The 19943-nt window shown below is 38.0% G+C and overlaps 1 protein-coding gene across 1 annotated transcript in view; it reads right to left on the reverse strand.

The window, feature by feature from the left end:
* Nucleotides 1-19943, reverse strand: part of EIF3E (eukaryotic translation initiation factor 3 subunit E) — a 62323-nt gene that overhangs the window by 4305 nt on the left and 38075 nt on the right. The window contains exons 9-12 of the mRNA XM_024194488.3: nucleotides 19827-19928; nucleotides 16930-17039; nucleotides 1503-1605; nucleotides 193-327 (exon numbers count right to left, since the gene is read on the reverse strand). Of these exons, the coding sequence (XP_024050256.1) occupies nucleotides 193-327; nucleotides 1503-1605; nucleotides 16930-17039; nucleotides 19827-19928 (450 nt within the window). The remainder of the gene's footprint in view (nucleotides 1-192; nucleotides 328-1502; nucleotides 1606-16929; nucleotides 17040-19826; nucleotides 19929-19943) is intronic.

The following is a 19943-nucleotide window of genomic DNA, read 5'->3' on the forward strand; positions in this document are numbered from 1 at the left end:
TGTAAACTCAGGGCAACAAAATAAATTCTTTTCAATTTAATTCCAGTGCCACAGAGCAGTTAAAAATGTGCCTGAGGGAGTGAGAAGCAAAGATTATACAGTGTGCGTTTAGTAGCAATAACAAAAGTCTGTAGTCTTCTCTCCAAGTTAAATGAGGATATGGAAATACAGACACATGTAACTGGCACTTACCTCAGCCCTACTGCTCTGGTTCAATTTTTTCTCAGTGTTCATAGCCAGCATCTGACTCCGGAAAGACAGGCTTTTGGTCTTTTCTATCACTTGTTGGTAGGGTGAGACCGCATTGTTACCCATAACTACATGGCCCTAGAAATTAAATCGAAAAAAAAACAGCTCATGAGGAATCATACTTTAATTTACCAAATATGCAAAAACATTTAACCACTCAAAAGTGATAAGAAATGCCAAAATTAAGGTTGTACACAATTAACTCTGCCCCAACGCACACATGTTCAAGTGGAGAGTATTTCTCAGATCCAAAGCAGGTTTAATACAATTGTCTAAATCATTTTTTTTGTTCTTGTATACTTACACTAGAGAGTTGTACAATTCACTGCTTATGTAGGCCAAGTTCATCGCACACATCAGGTACTACTTACACCATTTCATTCTACCCACAAGCTCTTTTGTCCCACTCTCACCCATCCCCCTCTATTTCAGATGTATGTGGGGGAGGGAGAAATGGAGAGAGTGCCCCTCCCATGGAGAGGAGCGTTTGCAAGGAGTCGCCAAAATAGAAGGGAATAAGGAGGTAGGCAAAAGAGCTCTGGGCCAGCTTTTCAAATCCTCAGTACCCATCATAATTGTGACCAGATTATCAAAAGACCTCAGCTCCCATTTAGGCACCCAAATAAGGGCCAGATTTTCAAAGTCACTCAGCATCCAGAAGCTTCTTAGTGGGATTGTGACATCAAAGGCAAATCAGCCAATCAGCCTGAGTTTAGTGGAAATCCACTTTTCCTGCTTTTACCAAAAAATCAAAAGGGATTGATACCCATTGATATCAAATTCTGGAACTGATCAGATATGTTTTACACAAATTATCACATTACAACAAACAGAGAAATGCCATTAAGTGCAGGACCTCATTTCACTTGACCAACTATTTTAAAATTTCACTCATAGTCCAGGTAACTATAAAGGATTAAACAAGATTATACTCACAGTGGCTTGTATCTAAGATTACAAAAAAAAAAATGTATGATTTACAACTGAGACTATGTAACTTTAACCATACCATGACAGACAGGCTTAACTCCTGCTCTCAAACTAGTATTAATGACCTTTATACCTGTTACAACAGCTATCTGTGCAGTGCCAAAATGGGGTAAAGGAAGAACACCATACTTCAGAATCAATAGAATAAAAAATATGTAAAGGTATATTAGTATTACAAATACTGCCAGCAACTAGTATGAAAGAAAATTAGGATCAAACAAATCAAGCTGGACTCTTCTAACACAATCAAGTACAAAACTTACCAATTTTGAATCTAACTTGGCATCCAATCTTGCATTTCGAATTAGATTGACAATCCATCGTTCAGCTTCTTCAGGGGTCATATTTAGTTTATCTGCCAGCATACTGATGAAAGGAAAAAAAACAGACTGCTCTCAAAAGACAGAAATAATTATCACCTCTCATGTTACAGTGTAATACCTGTCATGTCAAGCACCGTGGGTCACTTAACAGTGATCAGGTAAGCTGACAATTTCAGTAACAACAAGAAGTTGCAAATTAGCTAAAACATTTATCATGCGCTAAATTGTGTGTGTTTGGGAAGCATGTTTTCATTTGACTTTGAAATTATTTCATATACCACAGGTTTTGAAATAAGAGTGTAGTCGTAACTTTCTACAGTACGCACAAGCAATTACACAAAATCTAAGCAGGCGTATACTCAACCAGACGCAAGCACAGTGCTATGAATTAAACTATACTATTTTACATGTCTGTCTCTAGATAATTAATTTTCAGCATTCTGGCATGAAACTGAATTATCTAAGGTTTTTATGTGCACACCAACTGGATCCAATTTATGAAATAGTGTGGAATATATTATTGTGTAGAACTAAGAAATGCTAGAACAGATTTTTTTTTTTTTTTTTAAACTTTTAGCCATGCATCTTCCTCTCAATGGCACAAAAGTTAGAGCAGATCAAAGGCTGAATTTGCACCAGCTGCCTATGGCCCCAAAGAGCCTTCTTAGCAGCTGGGGATTGCTATAGACTAGGGATGCTCTGACCACATCGTTATGCCAGTTGCAGGGGAAGGGGTAGTGTAGGAGCTACAGCAGGTCTATGGCATATAAGCAACCTGTTACAGAGTTGTTTGCGGCAACTCTGTCCCATAGAATCATCCAAACACACCTGAGAAGATGGCTCATAGTATGCAAAACTAACCACCAAATTATAGCCACGTTCTTAATGAAGAGGACCTCTTCTTCAGGAGCTAATCAACATATAGTAGCCAAGAGTGTGAACCTGAACAATTTGAAAATCTTGATTGGCTTGTGAGGTTTCTGATTGACAGCAATCAAATATTGCATATGACAGAGTGTGTGCGATGCAAAAATAATCTAAACAGTAAGTTCAACAAAAATACAGAAATACCTACCACCAACCCTGCCTCCTCAAAGAAATAAAATGATGATTTTTAACTGATTAAGGCACACGCAGGGCTAACACTCCCTTGCTTTATGGTTCCCTCACTCATACCATTCAGGACACAGTCAACTGTACTCAGTTGTAGGAATAGAAATAAATACACAGGAAAAATGTATAGCAGACTGCCCCATACAACCAACTCAACACTTACTGACATGCTACGATTACTGCCATCACATTCACTGTAAGTTGAAAGCCCTTAAGTTTGACACTTTAGAAGCCAAGAATGATACATGCTGTAATAAATAATTTAATATACTATTTCAAATCTGATTTTACATTTCACACGCTTAGTCATCCACATGTCATTTCAAAAATGGAAAAGGTTCAATGTTGATGAACAGTTACAAAATTTTATTGTATCATGACTATATATTCCAGAAACCAAAGGTATTAAATAAGATTAGGCGCCTAAGTAATCTCACCACAACATAAAACGGCAACTAACACTATAAAGAGACCATCTGAGCTGCTTTTCCTTTTCTTGAAGGCTGGCTGGATTTAAATACAGTTTAGATAATTGGTTCAGGGAAGTGTTTCACATTAACTCAATTAGCAATAAAGCACCACACAGCTGGCAGTTCACTTTGATGTGCTGTGTCATGACACTTGTTCCTGAACTTCAGAGGGTTTCTGATATAGATTTGTGACAATTACATCACCCTGTTGAGGATGATACACTTTATGCCCAGATTTCTTGCAATTTCTCATTCTTCAAGGAAAAACGCAAGTGGGGATGCGTCTCATTTTATTTAATGGAACAGGCGCTGTTTTGACCAGCCATAATTCCTGCAGCTGGTGTTTCCTGTGGCTTTCCAATAAACTCCCTGCATTTCCTGCTGGAGCTTGACTCATTTTGAAGGCTTATAAATCTCATGCTTCTATCAGTTTCCAGACTTGGCTAATGTCTGGTGCTTTTACCTGACGCTTCTGACCTAAAAGCAAATGGTAGCAAAATTATAGAACAGGGCCCCTCCTGGTTGTTTTACCACTTCCTGTTGCAAGCAATTCATCTTTTAATTGCTAAAAGAGTAGTCAGTAACTTTTTATGCAAGACAGTTAATAGAACTCACACTAAACATATTAACTTAAGCACAAAAGAAAAAGACAAACATGATGATGGCATTCACTTTTGACATGATGTGTTTACAAAACTTAAGAGGGTAAAATATGCAGTTTATTAAGTAACTTACTTTGGGCCACAGTAAGATAATTCATTTTTATTTTAAAAAGTTTCTGCTGTGGAACAGATCATCAATTCACACTGACTAGGTATCTGCAATGCAGATTACCAAATATTTCAAGTTAGCAAATAACTTGAATAAAATGTCAAGGATAATGCATCACAAAGAACTTTATTTTTGTAAGTACCTGGATGGATGTACTGTAGCATAGTTTAAAAGTTAGTGACATTTAGCAATAAAACCTCACTATAGCTCATATTCTGCAGACTGGAAATAACTATTAAAAATGGCACCACCATTTTCACCACTTTTTAGCAAAGATCTAATAGCAAACAATTAAAAAGATTGTACTGCATAAGGCCCTGATTCAGGAAAGCACTTAACTTTAAGCACATGCTGAAGTCTTTTCCTGAATCAAGATCTATATGGCAAGCAAACTGTGTGTACTTATTGCAATACAAGTTTCCTTATAAGGTCTCTTCTAGTCTTGGAATTACTATTTCTTTTGGAATCTCAGTACCTGTCCTAATAGAGCAGTGGTTCCCAAACTGGGGTTCGTGAACCCCTGGGGGTTCGCAAAATGTTACAGGGGGTTCTCGGGAAAAAATTCCCTAATGGCGGACAGAGCTGTCCCTAGGGACCCTGGGCAGCACAGCCCGGAGCCGCTGGACTTCCAAGAGCTAAGCAGATCAAAGCAAGCAGATCTATCACACTGAGGAGATTGAAACTTCAAGACTCCTTATAAGAAATGGAAAGGGAGGTGGATATTTTTTGCTGTTTTTAAAATGAAATAGGCAGCTAGTATTGTTTTTAAAATTATTATGAAGAACAAGTTTAAGCTTTGTTGTAACATGCGTTGTTTGCCTGGACTGCTCAAGACCTGAATGCTTGTGTAGTAGGAACTCTTTGAGTTGGCTTCTTAAATACCTTCATGTTGTTTCACATCTGATACTCCTTGATGAAACATAGGAGCCTTGTCTTATAACAGGCTGATTCACATTGATACAAGCTACAAAAGTGGTAACTTGGAAGAGTGTTGCCGTTTTCATAATGTAATAAAAATACTGTAATGATAAATAATAATAATAAATACTGTGCAATAAGCATGTCATAACAACAAATTTTATATTTCCAAGATCACTGCTTTTATAATTTATACTCCGGTAAAGGAGAAAATCCCTGGAAATATTCATTTTTAGGAGGGGGTTCGCGAGACCTGACATTTTAGTGAAAGGGGTTCCCAGGTTGTTGAAGTTTGGGAACCACTGTAATAGAGCAAGCAAACAACCACACTTCAGTGAAATCAGGATATTTGTGCATAAAAATAAAAAACAAAAACACACTTCAGACCTTATCTACTACAATTTGACACCGCTCTTTTAACAGACCAGTGCTCTTAACATGTGTGCTAACTATCTTAGGTTTTTCTATAGCTCCCATATGCATAGTACTTAAACTATAATTTGCATTTTGCAATTCATACAATAGATGGATTTTGCAAAAATACTGAAACAAAAACCTTTTTAAATTTGTCAATTCCCAGCCCTACCCTGCTCTAAGTGCTGGTATCAACAATAGTCAAAAGAAGTGGTTTAAGCGGCACATAATATTGTATGTTTTCCAATTTTTAAACAGTACACGACAAAGAGTAAAAAAATATTTTAAGACAAGCTTTGAGAGATTTTCCAGTATCTTAATGACACCTTAATATTTACATTCCTCAGGTAAGGTCCAGGCTTTTCAATGGAGTCTCCTGACTGATACATTCTGTCTGTAGCTGGCTTTACTCAGAGCAGGTGCTGTCTATCTACAGTAGGCCTACCTGCCAAAGGTCCAAAACAAGTTTTTTTTTTTTTTTTTTTTTTTTTTTTACTTACATGCTCAATGTTGTTCTTGCCCTACTTATTTGAGACATTTACAAAATATATCTGATGTTGTCTTTTTGTTGTTGAAATATATTTGAAGGTCACATTTAAAAATTAAAGGTCAAAACGATGTGTTCTTTTGAAGCCTGCTGCTAAATGTAAAAAAAAATTAAGTTTTCTTTAAAACACTAGCTTCAAAGTGTGCTTTAATGAGGCACATGCAGAAAAAGTTTCATTTCAAAAATGAAATGTATATGATTACAAATCAACATTTATATTTGATTTTCCATTAACTGCGGTATGATAATAGAAAATGCATCTGACTGCAGAATGGCTGCCAAACACATCTAACTAGTCCAAGTCATTTTTAAGCTTTATATCACATGGCACTTCTAACCTTGTCCAGAGGCATTTTACCTTGAGCATTTTCAAATGTGATGTAAATTTGTAGTTAGTGTTCTAGTTTACAACTTTGCAGGCATCTGGCTCAGCAGCCTTTAAGAGAAAACAATTTGCAAGCTGCTCCTAAATAAACGTCTCAAGAAACCATAGTAAGTTAAATTCAGTGTTCTTAAAACATGCATACAATTCAAGCAAACAAGATTTGCTAACAAAACCATATGTTCAAACTGATTTTTTATTTAATAATTTCTCAAGACAAAAGCACAGAATTCCTGCCCAGTGGGCACACCTCAGCAGCAGTTGCAAATGCTCATTGTAAAAGGAGTGATCATGGTGAAAGACTAAGCATATTTTTAAACGTAAACTTGAAAATTAAGATTAGCAAAAGAGGTCGGTTTTATGGCTTTCCTGAATGCATGGCTAGAGCCAATATTTCTATGGTAACTGCAGAGAATAAAGGTGAAATGAAACTAAACTGACAACAATACACCTTGCTCAATAAAAGTGCCCAGAGATTCAATGGGAGTATTTTTCTTGATGTGATCAATTGAATTAATTCACAATTATACAGCCATCCCTGCTCTAATAAAGAGCAGAACTGAAACAAAGGTGGGTTCTAGGTTATCGTTTTTAAAAGTGCCCACAGTTGCAAGTGCTAATAAAGTTATTATAGTAAGTAACCTAATACTTAGGAAACGTAAATTTATATTTTCTGTATCTTTTGTATTTCAAACAAAAACTAACTTGTGCATCTCTCTAGCTAAAACAGCTTCAAGATGCAAGTCTTCAGATCATTTTGGCTAATTTAAGTATCTTACAACCTCACCTCCATTTGTTCATTTTACACTGAAGGCTTTCCCTCTATTTAAACAGTTTACAGAATTCCAGATATAGAATGAAGGATTCAAGATATTTAAAATACACAGATTAATTGAAACAGGTTTCTTTTGCAGGAAGTTTATAGTGGGGGTTGGGGCCTGGAGAGAAAATGGGGGACTAAATCACTAGTATTCAGCTCCTCTACTAAATAAAAACAGACGTTTTAAACTAACCCACTCACATTCTGAATTAATTTAATCCATTGTTCACCATTAGGCACAATGATTGCAGGATGATTTAGGAAGTAAAATTTAAGATACAACTAACAAAGTAATTGCATCCTTTGGAAATGTCAGCTGCCCAACAGATGTAAATAATAGTTAATTTTTTAAGCAAGGCATCTATTTTGTGTTTAACATATGGAAAAACAGATTTCCCACTAATTGTTTTCAAATTTGTTCTGTATAATTAAGCAATACTATCAATCAATGTGGTGCGGGTAGGTAGTTCTCAGGTCCAGGAACAGCACTGGGATTCACTTGGAGTCATCATCCTTGGACTATAAAATAAAGTGGTCAGCCTTACAATAAAAAAAACCCTTAGCTGACCAATCCACGGAACTATAGAGTCTGCCATACATGAAACACATTTCTGTAAGAAGCCCACAACCAGTTTTGTTATGCTGTATGCAGAGATGAGATTTGGGCTTCAAAGTGGGAGTAGGACTAACAAATGATTACCTACCGAACAAAGCAGTGAGGTGTATGAAGAGGTGACTACCTGGGTTAACACGTGACAAGGAAATCCATGTCCAGACTCCAAAATAAAAAACTGAGTAGACCCAATTAGTCCATCTCCCGCAGCCAATAAAGGCTGCCTGGCACCATAACAAAAATGATCCTCTCTAGTTGAATTCTGAAAGTTTCTCACTCTTAAGACAGCAAAATGCTGGTCTTCAAGTATAAAAACATGTATATATATGTATTACAGATATACATCATAACCAATATAAAAAAATTAAAACTCATCTACTCACATCAAGCAGAGTCAACCATGTGTTTGTTAACTACAAGCTCAGTTTTGGTAGCGTTCTACTCAATATAGGTTTTTATATAATGCTCATCATAGTATTTGAGCAACTTCCAATAGTGCATTAACAATGTGACTACAAGTCAAGTTTGTTCTCTCATCCCCTTCTTGAGGGGGAGAAGTATGTGCAGTGGAGCATCATGTTTTGGTAGAGATTTAGGAGATTTGTTTTTAAATACATCTATTGCTGTGTATTTGTTAGAGAAGACATGGTCAAAGAAATGTGCCTTGCACTTGGAGTGGAAAGTGGTGAGGTTTGTGATGGTCCTCCGTTTTCGGGTGAGTTCATTTTACAGTCTCAAAGCAGCCCAAGAAAGCTCTGTCTCCTGCAAAGACGAGCTTTACCCTTCTGGAGCGCTCCATTGTGCTACAGAAACCTTCAACCATGGTTTTCATCCCAGAGTTTATGGCGATCTTTTGGATATCCTGGGCCTGAGCCATGAGGCGCTTTTAAGACCTTGAACTTGATTTGAAAGTCTATGGGAAGCAGGCATAGAGAGGAAAGGACATGTCTGATAAGCTTGCAGTTGCCTGTGTTGCTAAGGGAACAACTGCAGCGTTCTGTACTAACTGGAATTTCCTAAATGCTGAAGACTTTGTGCCCAGGAAATCCAGCCAAGACATGACATAGGCATGAATGATTAAAGACAGGTCTGCCAGGATGGGAAGGAGTCTCTTGGTCAACTGAGGATGATAGAAAAAATTACTTGTGGATGCTGCCATGTAAGAGCTTAGTGTCAGCAAGAAATCCAAGAGTACATCTGAACTACAAACCAAACTGACTAATTGTGTCAGTCTCCTTTAACCAAAGGAGACTGCATTGTGGCTGCAAACTCTTCAAATGCTTTCTTCTGCCCACCATAACCTCTGTCTTGCCTGGATTCAGCTTCAACCAGCTGTTCTTCACCAATGAGCTAATCTTGTCCAAGCACTGATCCATCTTGGTAGTAGTGGCATGGTCATATGTAGGCTTGGAAGGATTAGATTTTTATCGATACATGTCAGGAAACTTCAATTTCATTGCCATACACAAACCGATGAAAAAAATATTTCCATCCATAATTGAAACTTAGACAGGGAAAGAAAGAAAAGTGCAGCTTGAGAACTTACTAGTTTGATTTAAGGATGTTTACACTTTGTAGATTTTGATATGTGATGCTGATGATGATTATTGCTTTATTGTTATAAAGCTTTAACTTTTTGAATCTCAATGTCTACAATCATTAAATAATTATGGTCTGATCCCTCCCATAATTTTGTGCAACTGTGAAAATTTGGATCAACAAAAATTGAAAAAAATAAAAAAATCCAATTCTGCCAAGTCCAGTCGTATGTGGAGAAGGATAGGTAAAGCTGTATCTCAGCTGTATGTTGTGGCACTTGAGTCTATGTCATCTGCCGAGTTCATCTAGTGGCTACACGTAGATACTGAAAAAGACTGGAGAGAAAATTGACCCTTGAAAGGTCCAGAGGTAGAGGTGCAATTTCCAGTCACTAGCCATTGGGTACGCCTTCCAGCACTTAAAACACTTTAGCACACTTCCCTGGATCCCTGCCACCTCTCAGGTGAGAAAACAATATCTCATGATCAGTGTCAAATGCTGCAGAAGGTCCAGGATGATGAGAACGGATGTCTGCCCTCTATCTGCTGATAAGAGGAGATCATCCATCAGTGCCCCTAAAACAGTTTCAGTTCCATGTCTTGGCCAGAATTCAGATTGTATCAGGTCTAAACTGTTATCTTCAATCAGTTGAGCTTGTAGTTAAGACTGGCTATCTTTTCAATAAGCTTGCTCACGTTTGACACTGGGTGGTAATTGGCTAGAATGAACGTATTCAGAGTGGGTTTCTTCAATGTTGGTTGGACTATTGTGTGTTTGAAGGAGAAAGGGAAGATTCCTTAACTCACTGATGCACTGGGTATTTTGGTCAGGAGTGGCACCAGAGTGGCACTACACTTTACAGAAGACATTTCTTTTGCTTTTCCAAATAAAAAAGTGGCATATGAAGAATGAACACTTTAAAATGTGAATATATAAGAGAACATAAATGCTAGATTAAATATGACCAGCATATATCATAAAACATAAGAACATAGCCTAAGAATGGCCATACTGGGTCAGACCAAAAATCCATCCAGCTCAGTATCCTGTCTACCGACAGTGGCTAATGTTCATTCCCTCTGGGGCACCTGGCATAACAGGATCTCTCCCCTGCCATCCATCTCCACCCTCTGACAAACAGAGACTAGGGACACCTTTCCTTACCGGTCCTGGCTAATAGCCATTAATGGACTTAACCTCCATGATTTTATCTAGTTCTCTTTTAAACCCTGTTATAGTCCTAGCCTTCACAACCTCCTCAGGAAAGGAGTTCCACATGTTGACTGTGCGCTGTGTGAAGAAGAACTTCCTTTTATTTGTTTTAAACCGGCTGCCCATTAGTTCCATTTGGTGGCCCCTCGTTCTTATATTATGGGAACAAGTAAATAACTCTTCCTTATTCACTTTCTCCACACCACTCATGATTTTATATACCTCTATCATATCCCCCCTTAGTCTCCTCTTTTCCAAGCTGAAAAGTCCTGGCCTCTTTAATCTCTACTCATATGGGACCTGTTCCAAACCCCTAATCATTTTAGTAGCCCTTCTCTGAACCTTTTCTAATGCCAGTATATCTTTTTTGAGATGAGACCACATCTGTACGCAGTATTCAAAATGTGGGCGTACCATGGATTTATATAAGGGCAATAAGATATTCTCCGTCTTATTCTCTATCCCTTTTTTAATTATTCCTAACATCCTGTTTGCTTTTTTGACTGCCCCTGCACACTGCGTAGACATCTTCAGAGAACTACCCATGATGACTCCAAGATCTCTTTCCTGATTAGTTAAAGCTAAATTAGCCCCCATCATACTGTATGTAAAAATAGGGGTTATTTTTTCCAATGTGCATTATTTTACATTTATCCACATTAAATTTCATTTGCAATTTTGTTGCCCAATCACTTAGTTTTGTGAGATCTTTTTGAAGTTCTTCACCGTCTGCTTTGGTCTTAACTACCTTGAGCAGTTTAGTATCATCTGCAAACTTTGCCACCTCACTGTTTACCCCTTTCTCCAGATCATTTATAAATAAGCTGAATAGGATTGGTGCTACGACTGACCCTTGGGGAACACCACTAGTTACCCCTCTCCATTCTGAAAATTTACCATTTATTCCTACCCTTTGTTCCCTGTCTTTTAACCAGTTCTCAATCAATGAAAGGATCTTCCCTCTTATCCCATAACAACTTAATTTACATAAGAGCCTTTGGTGAGGGACCTTGTCAAAGGCTTTCTGGAAATCTAAGTATACTATGTCCACTGGATCCTCCTTGTCCACGTGTTTGTTGACCCCTTCAGAGGACTCTAATAGATTAGTAAAACATAATTTCCCTTTACAGAAACCATGCTGACTTTTGCCCTACAATTTATGTTCTTCTATGTGTCTGACAATTTTATTCTTTACTATTCTTTCAACTAATTTGCCTGGTACTGACATTAGACTTCCCGGTCTGTAATTGCCGGGAACACCTCTAGAGCCCTTTTTAAATATTGGCGTTACATTAGCTATCTTCCAGTCATTGGGTACAGAAGCTGATTTAAAGGACAGGTTACAAACCATAGTTAATAGTTCCGCAATTTCATATTTGAGATCTTTCAGAACTCTTGGGTGAATGCCATCTGGTCCCGGTGACTTATTACTGTTAAGTTTATCAATTAATTCCAAAACCTCCTCTAGTGACACTTCAATCTGTGACAATTCCTCAGATGTGTCACCTACAAAGGACGGCTCAGGTTTGGGAATCTCCCCAACATCCTCAGCCATGAAGACTGAAACAAAGAATTCATTTAGTTTCTCCGCAATGACTTTATCGTCTTTAAGTGTTCCTTTTGTATCTCAATCGTCCAGGGGCCCCCCTGGGTGTTTAGGAGGCTTCCTGCTTCTGATGTACTTAAACATTTTGTTATTATCTTTTGAGTTTTTGGCTAGCTATTCTTCAAACTCCTTTTTGGCTTTTCTTACTACATTTTTACACTTAATTTGGCAGTGTTTATGCTTCTTTCTATTTACCTCACTAGGATATGATTTCCACTTTTTAAAAGATGCCTTTTTATCTCTCACTGCTTCTTTTACATGGTTAAGCCACCGTGGCTCTTTTTTAGTTATTTTACTGTGTTTTTTAATTTGGGGTATACATTTAAGTTGGGCCTCTATTATGGTGTCTTTGAAAAGTGTCCTTGCAGCTTGCAAGGATTTCACTCTAGTCACTGTACCTTTTAATTTGTTTAACTAACCTCCTAATTTTTGCATAGTTCCCCTTTCTGAAATTAAATGCCACAGTGTTGGGCTGATGAGGTGTTCTTCCCACCGCAGGAATGTTAAATGTTATTATATTATGGTCACTATTCCCAAGTGGTCCTGTTACAGTTACCTCTTGGACCAGATCCTGCGCTCCAGGACTAAATTGAGAATTGCCTCTCTCCTTGTGGGTTCCTGTACCAGCTGCTCCAAGAAGCAGTCATTTAAAGTATAGAGAAATTTTGTCTCTGCATTTCGTCCTGAGGTGACATGTACCCAGTCAATATGGGGATAATTGAAATCCCCCACTAATACTGAGTTCTTTATTTTGATAGCCTCTCTAATCTCCCATAGCATTTCATTGTCACTATCACTATCCTGGTCAGGTGGTCGATAATAGATCCCTACTGTTATATTCTTCTTAGAGCATGGAATTACAATCCATAGAGATTCTATGGAACATGTGGATTCATTTAAGATTTTTACTTCATTTGATTCTATATTTTCTTTCACATATAGTGCCACTCCCTCCTCTCACTCCTCCCCCCACATGACCTGTTCTGTCCTTCCGATATATTTTGTACCCCAGAATGATTGTGTCCCATTGATTGTCCTCACTCCACCAGGTTTCTGTGATGCCTATTATATCAATATCCTCCTTTAACACGAGGCACTCTAGTTCACCCATCTTATTATTTAAACTTCTAGCATTTGTGTACAAGCACTTTAAAAACTTGTCACTGTTTATTTGTCTGCCCTTTTCTGATGTGTCAGATTCTTTTTTATGTGAATGTTTCTCGTCTGATCTGGCCTATACCTTATCCTCTTCCATCCTCTCCTCCTCACTAAAACCTAGAGAATCTCTATCAACAGACTCTCCTCTAAGAGAAGTCTCTGTCTGATCCACGTGCTCCTCTGCAGCAATTGGCTTTCCCCCCCATCTCATAGTTTAAAAACTGCTCTGCAACCTTTTTAAGTGTCAGCAGTCTTCATCCACTTTGGTTTAGGTGGAGTCCATCCTTCCTGTATAGGCTCCCCCTATCCCAAAAGTTTCCCCAGTTCCTAATAAATCTAAACCCCTCCTCTCTACACCATCGTCTCATCCACGCATTGAGACGCTGAAGCTCTGCCTGCCTACCTGGCCCTGCACATGGAACTGGAAGCATTTCTGAGAATGCTACCATAGAGGTCCTGGATTTCAGTCTCTTTCCTAGCAGCCTAAATTTGGCCTCCAGGACGTCTCTCCTACCCTTCCCTATGTCATTGGTACCTACATGTACCACGACCACCGGCTCCTCCCCAGCACTACACATTAGTCTATCTAGATGCATCGAGAGATCTGCAACCTTCGCACCAGGCAGGCAAGTCACCATACGGTTCTCCCGGTCATCACAAACCCAGCTATCTATGTTTCTAATGATCGAATCTCCTGCCTAACACCTGCCTTTTCCTAATGACTGGAGTTCCCTCCCCCAGAGAGGTAACCTCAGTGCGAGAGGATACGCCATCACCATCTGGAAGGAGGGTCCCAACTATGGCAAGGTTTTCCTCTGCTCCCATTGACTGCTCTCCTTCCCTGAGCCTTTGAGCCTCCTTAACAGCGCAGGGGCTGTCTGACCAGAGGTGGGACAAATCTACAGTGTCCCAGAAAGCCTCATCAACATACCTCTTTGCCTCCCTTACCTCCTCCAGTTCTGCCACCCTGGCCTCCAAAGCCCATATGCGGTCTCTGAGGGCCAGGAGCTCCTTGCACTGAATGAACACATACGCCACCCGCCCACAGGGCAGGTAATCATACACTGAGCGCAATAAACAGGACAGCGCCCACTCTGTTGCTGGGCTTCTGCCTGCATTTTCTTCTACATCTCACCGATTCATCAAGTGACACCTTCAGGTTCTTTAGCGCACGATTGACCAATAGTTAAATCCTTTTTATAAATGTAAATATTAAAATTATTTGAAGTATGCTAAATAAAATGTCCTTCAGAGTATCTCTAATAAGAAGAGACTCTTTACTTAGTCCTTGAACTTTGAGCTAACTTGATCCTACTAATAATCATTAATATTTAGATATAACTAGCCTCTCTAAAGTCATCAAGAGAGCTCAACTGACACCAACATTCCGGAATAGGATTTTAAGAAATACAAAGCTAAGATCTGTCAAATGTACAACTTTTACACTATTGAAAATTTGCAGGCACTAGCAGAGCCCAACAAACTATCCTATATTTACCAGGAGCTAATCCTTAAGAGTGTAGTACTTTACAACAAGCTATTTTATTTATTTTTTCGCAAGGGAATTTTGAGCACTCATTAAAAACTTTTATACTCCTACATCAGCCATAACTGATGTAAAAATACTGAAACAAGCAAAATAAAAATCCTAACTTGATACATAGCATCTAGTGCAGTTTAACAGCATTACAACTTTGCAATTAATATGCAACATTAAGTAGGGCTGATTAAAATTCTTATGCCTAATTTATAGACAAATGAAAATAATAGCATCCCCACTAATCTTCTCATTCTTCATTTTAAACTTTCATCACTATCTGTTAAAGACTTTAGTCAATCTGACTAATAAGGAATCCATATGAAATAAATATTAAAGGCAGCAATTATCTGGTAAATATGAATTCCAGACATTTAAAAACACTTTCAAAATCAGTTCATGAAGACAAATTATGCTGAATAATGAAAAATAGGTAATGAAAAGCATTTAGGCAGAGATTGCTTGAATAAAAGTTACTTTTTGTCCAGGTATCTACTATAACTACAAGAACAGGAAAATGAACTTTTTGCTGACTTCATAACATACTAAAAGAGTCTTTTGCCAATTCCATCTCTGTTGAAGTTAAACATCTTAATTGTTTCTTTAACAAAAAGTGACACAAAGGGATGCAGAAGCATATTTTCGGATAAGTGCTTAAATACCACTTCCATATTCTGTCTTTATCTACAGTTGAGAATTCTTCCAAGTTTCATTTTAGAGCTGCTTTTACACATTTCAGAAACACATGATCTATCTCAAAGTAGTCAGCTTCACTAGCATTGTACCACTACATTAATAGTTTCTGGCAAACATTTCTCTAACAATAAACTGATTTTTAATTTATCCTGAAAATATGCTACATAAAAAATACTTGCTAGAATATATTTTGATGAAAATCTGAATATCTTATCTGAACTCCATGAGTCTATGGATGGGAACCACATGATATTCAAAGATCGAGATTACTGGTAACATCAAACAGGACTCAACATTTATTTCTCTTTTAAATCCCCTCCACCGCCTCTCCCCCCCCCCCCCCCCAAAACCTCCACAACTGTTCAAAAGCCTTAGACTACAGAGGATTTTAAAATGGTTATGGAGTACATGGTTAAGTTCCAACTACACAACAACTTGACCATACTGGCCATGACCTGGTTACAACTATGTCTAACCGCAGCCTTCTACCTCAACAGTAGTTGGAGAGTAAACCAGGGCCTAAGATTAGACTCAAACCAGGAAGTGTGTGCTAGAGATACTGGTATCACTTGAGACCCTCAAGGGAAGTTATACAATTGATATATGTAATGCTGCTGATGGTGGCAAGAGGATTTAGTGATTGTATTCATAATAAACTCCAGCAGCTCAGTGCTACAATCTACTTCGCAATATACTACATAAAAGTTAATCATCTCAAAACAGAACTGTGCTGGAATAAACAGATCTGTTTTGCTGTAAAAGAAGTTATCTTGGTTATAACAGAGTATGGGAAATATAGTTCTGAGGTATTACTACCTCCAAAAGCCGAAAACAAAGATTCCATTAGATGAACTAATAAAAAGCTAGGCACAGTGTGTATGTAGATAGGGAAGTGAAGACAGTCAGCAGCAGGCCAGATAGTGTATGTATTTCTCCAAGACTTCTATGGTGATGCTAAGAAGCACAGCTTCATTAGGATCTGCCAAATCAGAAGATGCTTACTGGGCATGCTCAGTAGTTTCCCCCCCACCCCATCAACCCTTGCCCCTCCCAGAACAAACTGAGCAAAAAGGCTACTCCACATGTAGCTAGACTTCTAAGTTTTAAAAACTTTATCTAAAAAACCCCAAAAAAACAAAACAAAAACAAAAAAAAACAAAGAATGCATAGCTTTCATACAGTGACTTTCATATCAAATTTGTTCCAGTAACGAGTAAAAGTTGGTTCCAGCTGCCAGCCCTACCAATTCAACATGGGCTCTGAAAGCTTCAATACTGCCAAAAAAAATTATTTACCTTTAGGCAGAGACCAGCTTTATAGGAGAGTTTTTAAAAAAAAAGATAAATGCATGTAAAAACAGGGAATTATAAATATTTAAATATAAATGCAAAACCTATTACAAACTACAAGTGAATCTTTCCATTTGTATTTATTTTAGATAATGCTTTTCCTTTTCTCTGACAGTGGTGGATTCTTATTGGAGCACAAACAGACCTCAATTGCCTAAAACATAAATTAAAGGGTTAAATTTTAAAAAAGTTCATTATTGCATGTGTTTATGGTTTTCTTACCTAATGCTGATACATTGATGAATACGACAGAAAGTCTCAAATATAAAAAGACGAGCATTCTCAATGAAGTCTTCAAGACACGCCACCAAGAAAAAGTCATTCACAAGCACCTGTAAAAACAGGGGAAAAAGAGAATAATGATAGAAACGATATCTAAAGTAAACGTACTCATGCACATAGCCTCAGTAACTAAAACCAGTGATTAGTGTTTTCTGAAGTAGTTTCTGGACTATTTTAAAACATACTCAGAGCTTTACAAATTAACACACAAATTTTCAGAACATAATCTGCTAAAAACCCAATTATCCTGTCCGTTGTATACGTGCAATTTTTATCCAAGTCTTCATCCAGTGAGGGGATGATTAGTCCTCCAATTCTCAAGATTTTATTAAAAGCTCTCTACAACAGTAAAAACAATATATTTATTTTCTCTTCCTCACTGCAAAATTTCCACTTCCACTTTTGCAATTCTGGGAAAATATTAAGTGGACAGGACCTCAACAATTCTGCTAATGTGCATGCCAAAACAGACTCTAGCTCATTCTCCCACAGCTATATTGACTCTAGTGCCATCAAGAGGAAGTTCACAATTCCATGAATACAATATTCCCTTCTCCACTAACCCACACCCCAGTAATTACACAAGCCTTAGATTTTCCATCAGATAATTATGGTAATGGGTTAAATTTGTAACTATAGGAATTTTCATCCCATCCATGTAGCAACACTGAAATTTAAGTACATTGTTTCAGGAGTTATAACCTCTACTCACAAAGCAGATTACTCTGTAGAGCAAATGAAGTTATTTTGTAGCTAAATATTAAAATTACTAATACCAAGTTTGGAGGAAACAAGGTAAAATAAGAACATACTGTTACAGAATCTGTACCCATTTCTCTTAACTTAAAATATTTAGAACTATGCTATTCTACAGCAGCCAAAGTTTCAGAACTGTGGACTCAATCACAGATGATTCATTACAATATCTCTGATCTATGAATAATCTGCTTCAGTTATTTCTACACACAATATAAAATTTACTTTTTTGCAATAACCTTAGCAGATACATATATGAAAATATGCCACACACTATGTAGCACAAAAATTACACAAACCTAACGTGCTAAATACTAATACCTACACATTAAACAGGTGGAAAAGCAAATCAAGTCACCTATCAATAGTGAAGATCTATTTCACAGTTCAATTTTAGCAACTAGCTACAAATCCCAAAAGAATACAAAATTTAATTACCGTGTGTGACAGGGTGCTGAGCAGCAAGACTGCAGAATCATCCCCCTGCCACACCAGCCCCATTTAGGCGAATAAAGTACAGCTAGCTGGAAAGAACCTGCCCTAATTGGGGAATGAGAGCCAGTTGCCAGCCCAAATAGCCCAGATCTATATAAGAGGCTAGGAACAAGGAAGCCAGGATGGTGGGATGGAGGAGAGCGAGGGAGCGCAGGCAGGGAGAAAGCCCTTCCCTCCTGGGTTCAGACACAAGGAACCCAGAGCTGTCCATGTTGTTTGGTGAGGTGGTGGTGGGAGCACAAACGTGTAAATAAAAACACCAGTGGTTTCAGAACCCAAGGTGACTTTATCTGAGCCTAGCAGATGCAGGAGCCAGGAGGGCCAGCTGTGCTCTGTTACATCCTGGTATACTTGAGTCATGTGACTCAGAGCTTTCCAGCATGGAAATTGCAAACTTATGAACTTTTGCTTATCCTTTTGGTAAAAATGACAGTCTTTACAGGTGAAAAGCCCACAGCCAATCTCCTCTCTCTGCAGTCACCACAGATTTCTGATCATGCTCAGTAGTACACTTCTTCCTGAAAAGCCCACCTGACAATGCATCACTTGTGTGGTTGATATCATCTAAGCCCCTTCTCCTATCAGAGAGGCTGTTTATAAACTGGAAAATGCACTGGGCTAGAAAATGTATTATAAATATTTTAACTAGCATTAAACATGAGTCTTCTTTTATTGTTTGCAAGGGCAGTTGTGTTTAAAAATGTTAGCTAGCTGTAGTTAACTCTACACAATTATCTATGCCCAAACTCAAGGCAAAAATCATATTTTCTAATACAAAGCATGTTCCATATATAGACAAGGCTTGAGTGGAATCTTTGTTCTATTCATATGTTCTCTTCCCTCCACATGCTAAGCTCAGTACTGTTTTGCTCCATCAACTGCTCTCAGCCTCCTCTGATGTCCGTGTTTGGTGGTCAGGAAATTTGTCAATAACTCGATCAGATTGTACTTCATCTTCTTAGCAAAAGGATTTTTTCCCAGCCTGACCAATTTGGCAGCCAAACTTACTACCTTTCAGTATTTTTCTTCTTTCCTATTAATTTTGGAAGGTTTTATATGATCTACAGAGAGTGAGAAGCTAAGACAGACATCTTTGCTGCTGATAACCAGCTTGAAAACACCTGAGTAGTGCAAAAAACAAAAGCAGAGACATTGTTGTTGAAGTATATATTTTGCATTATTTAAATATTTTAAATACTTCTGAAAGAAAATCATTCCGCAATTATGGAAAGCAGACATTCATACCACAGTGCCAAAAACTGCATGGGGTAGTGGCCCTACAGGGAGGGGGGTAGGGCTAGCTTCTCTCAAAGTGGCAGGCCCATGTTTCTCTCAACCTGTACTATCTAGCAGACCTGGATGGCCTTTCACCCCATGACAAAATAGCTGTATCTGTGATAGCTGCTTCAAAAAGTGTCAAAAAATGGGTCCAAATCAGTCACAGGACTTTTCATTTAAGAAAGGTGAAAGATTATTTAGCTCCAGATTCACTGAAATAATTTTTATAAGACCATGTTTAGTATATTTATATTGCCAACATCTGAAACTTACAAAACTGTTAAGTTTACACAAGCTAAAAGTCTTACCGCTTCACACTCTCTCAGTTTTTTCTGGGCACCATCGAAGTCAAAATTAACATACAAACATTCTACAAATTCTGTAATGGGGTCCTTGTATGTGTAGGATTCCTGTCAAAGTCATTC

This window comes from Terrapene carolina, unplaced genomic scaffold (genome assembly GCF_002925995.2).
Source record: "Terrapene carolina triunguis isolate 2854851 unplaced genomic scaffold, T_m_triunguis-2.0 Scaffold58, whole genome shotgun sequence".
NCBI classification, from domain to species: Eukaryota; Metazoa; Chordata; order Testudines; family Emydidae; genus Terrapene; species Terrapene triunguis.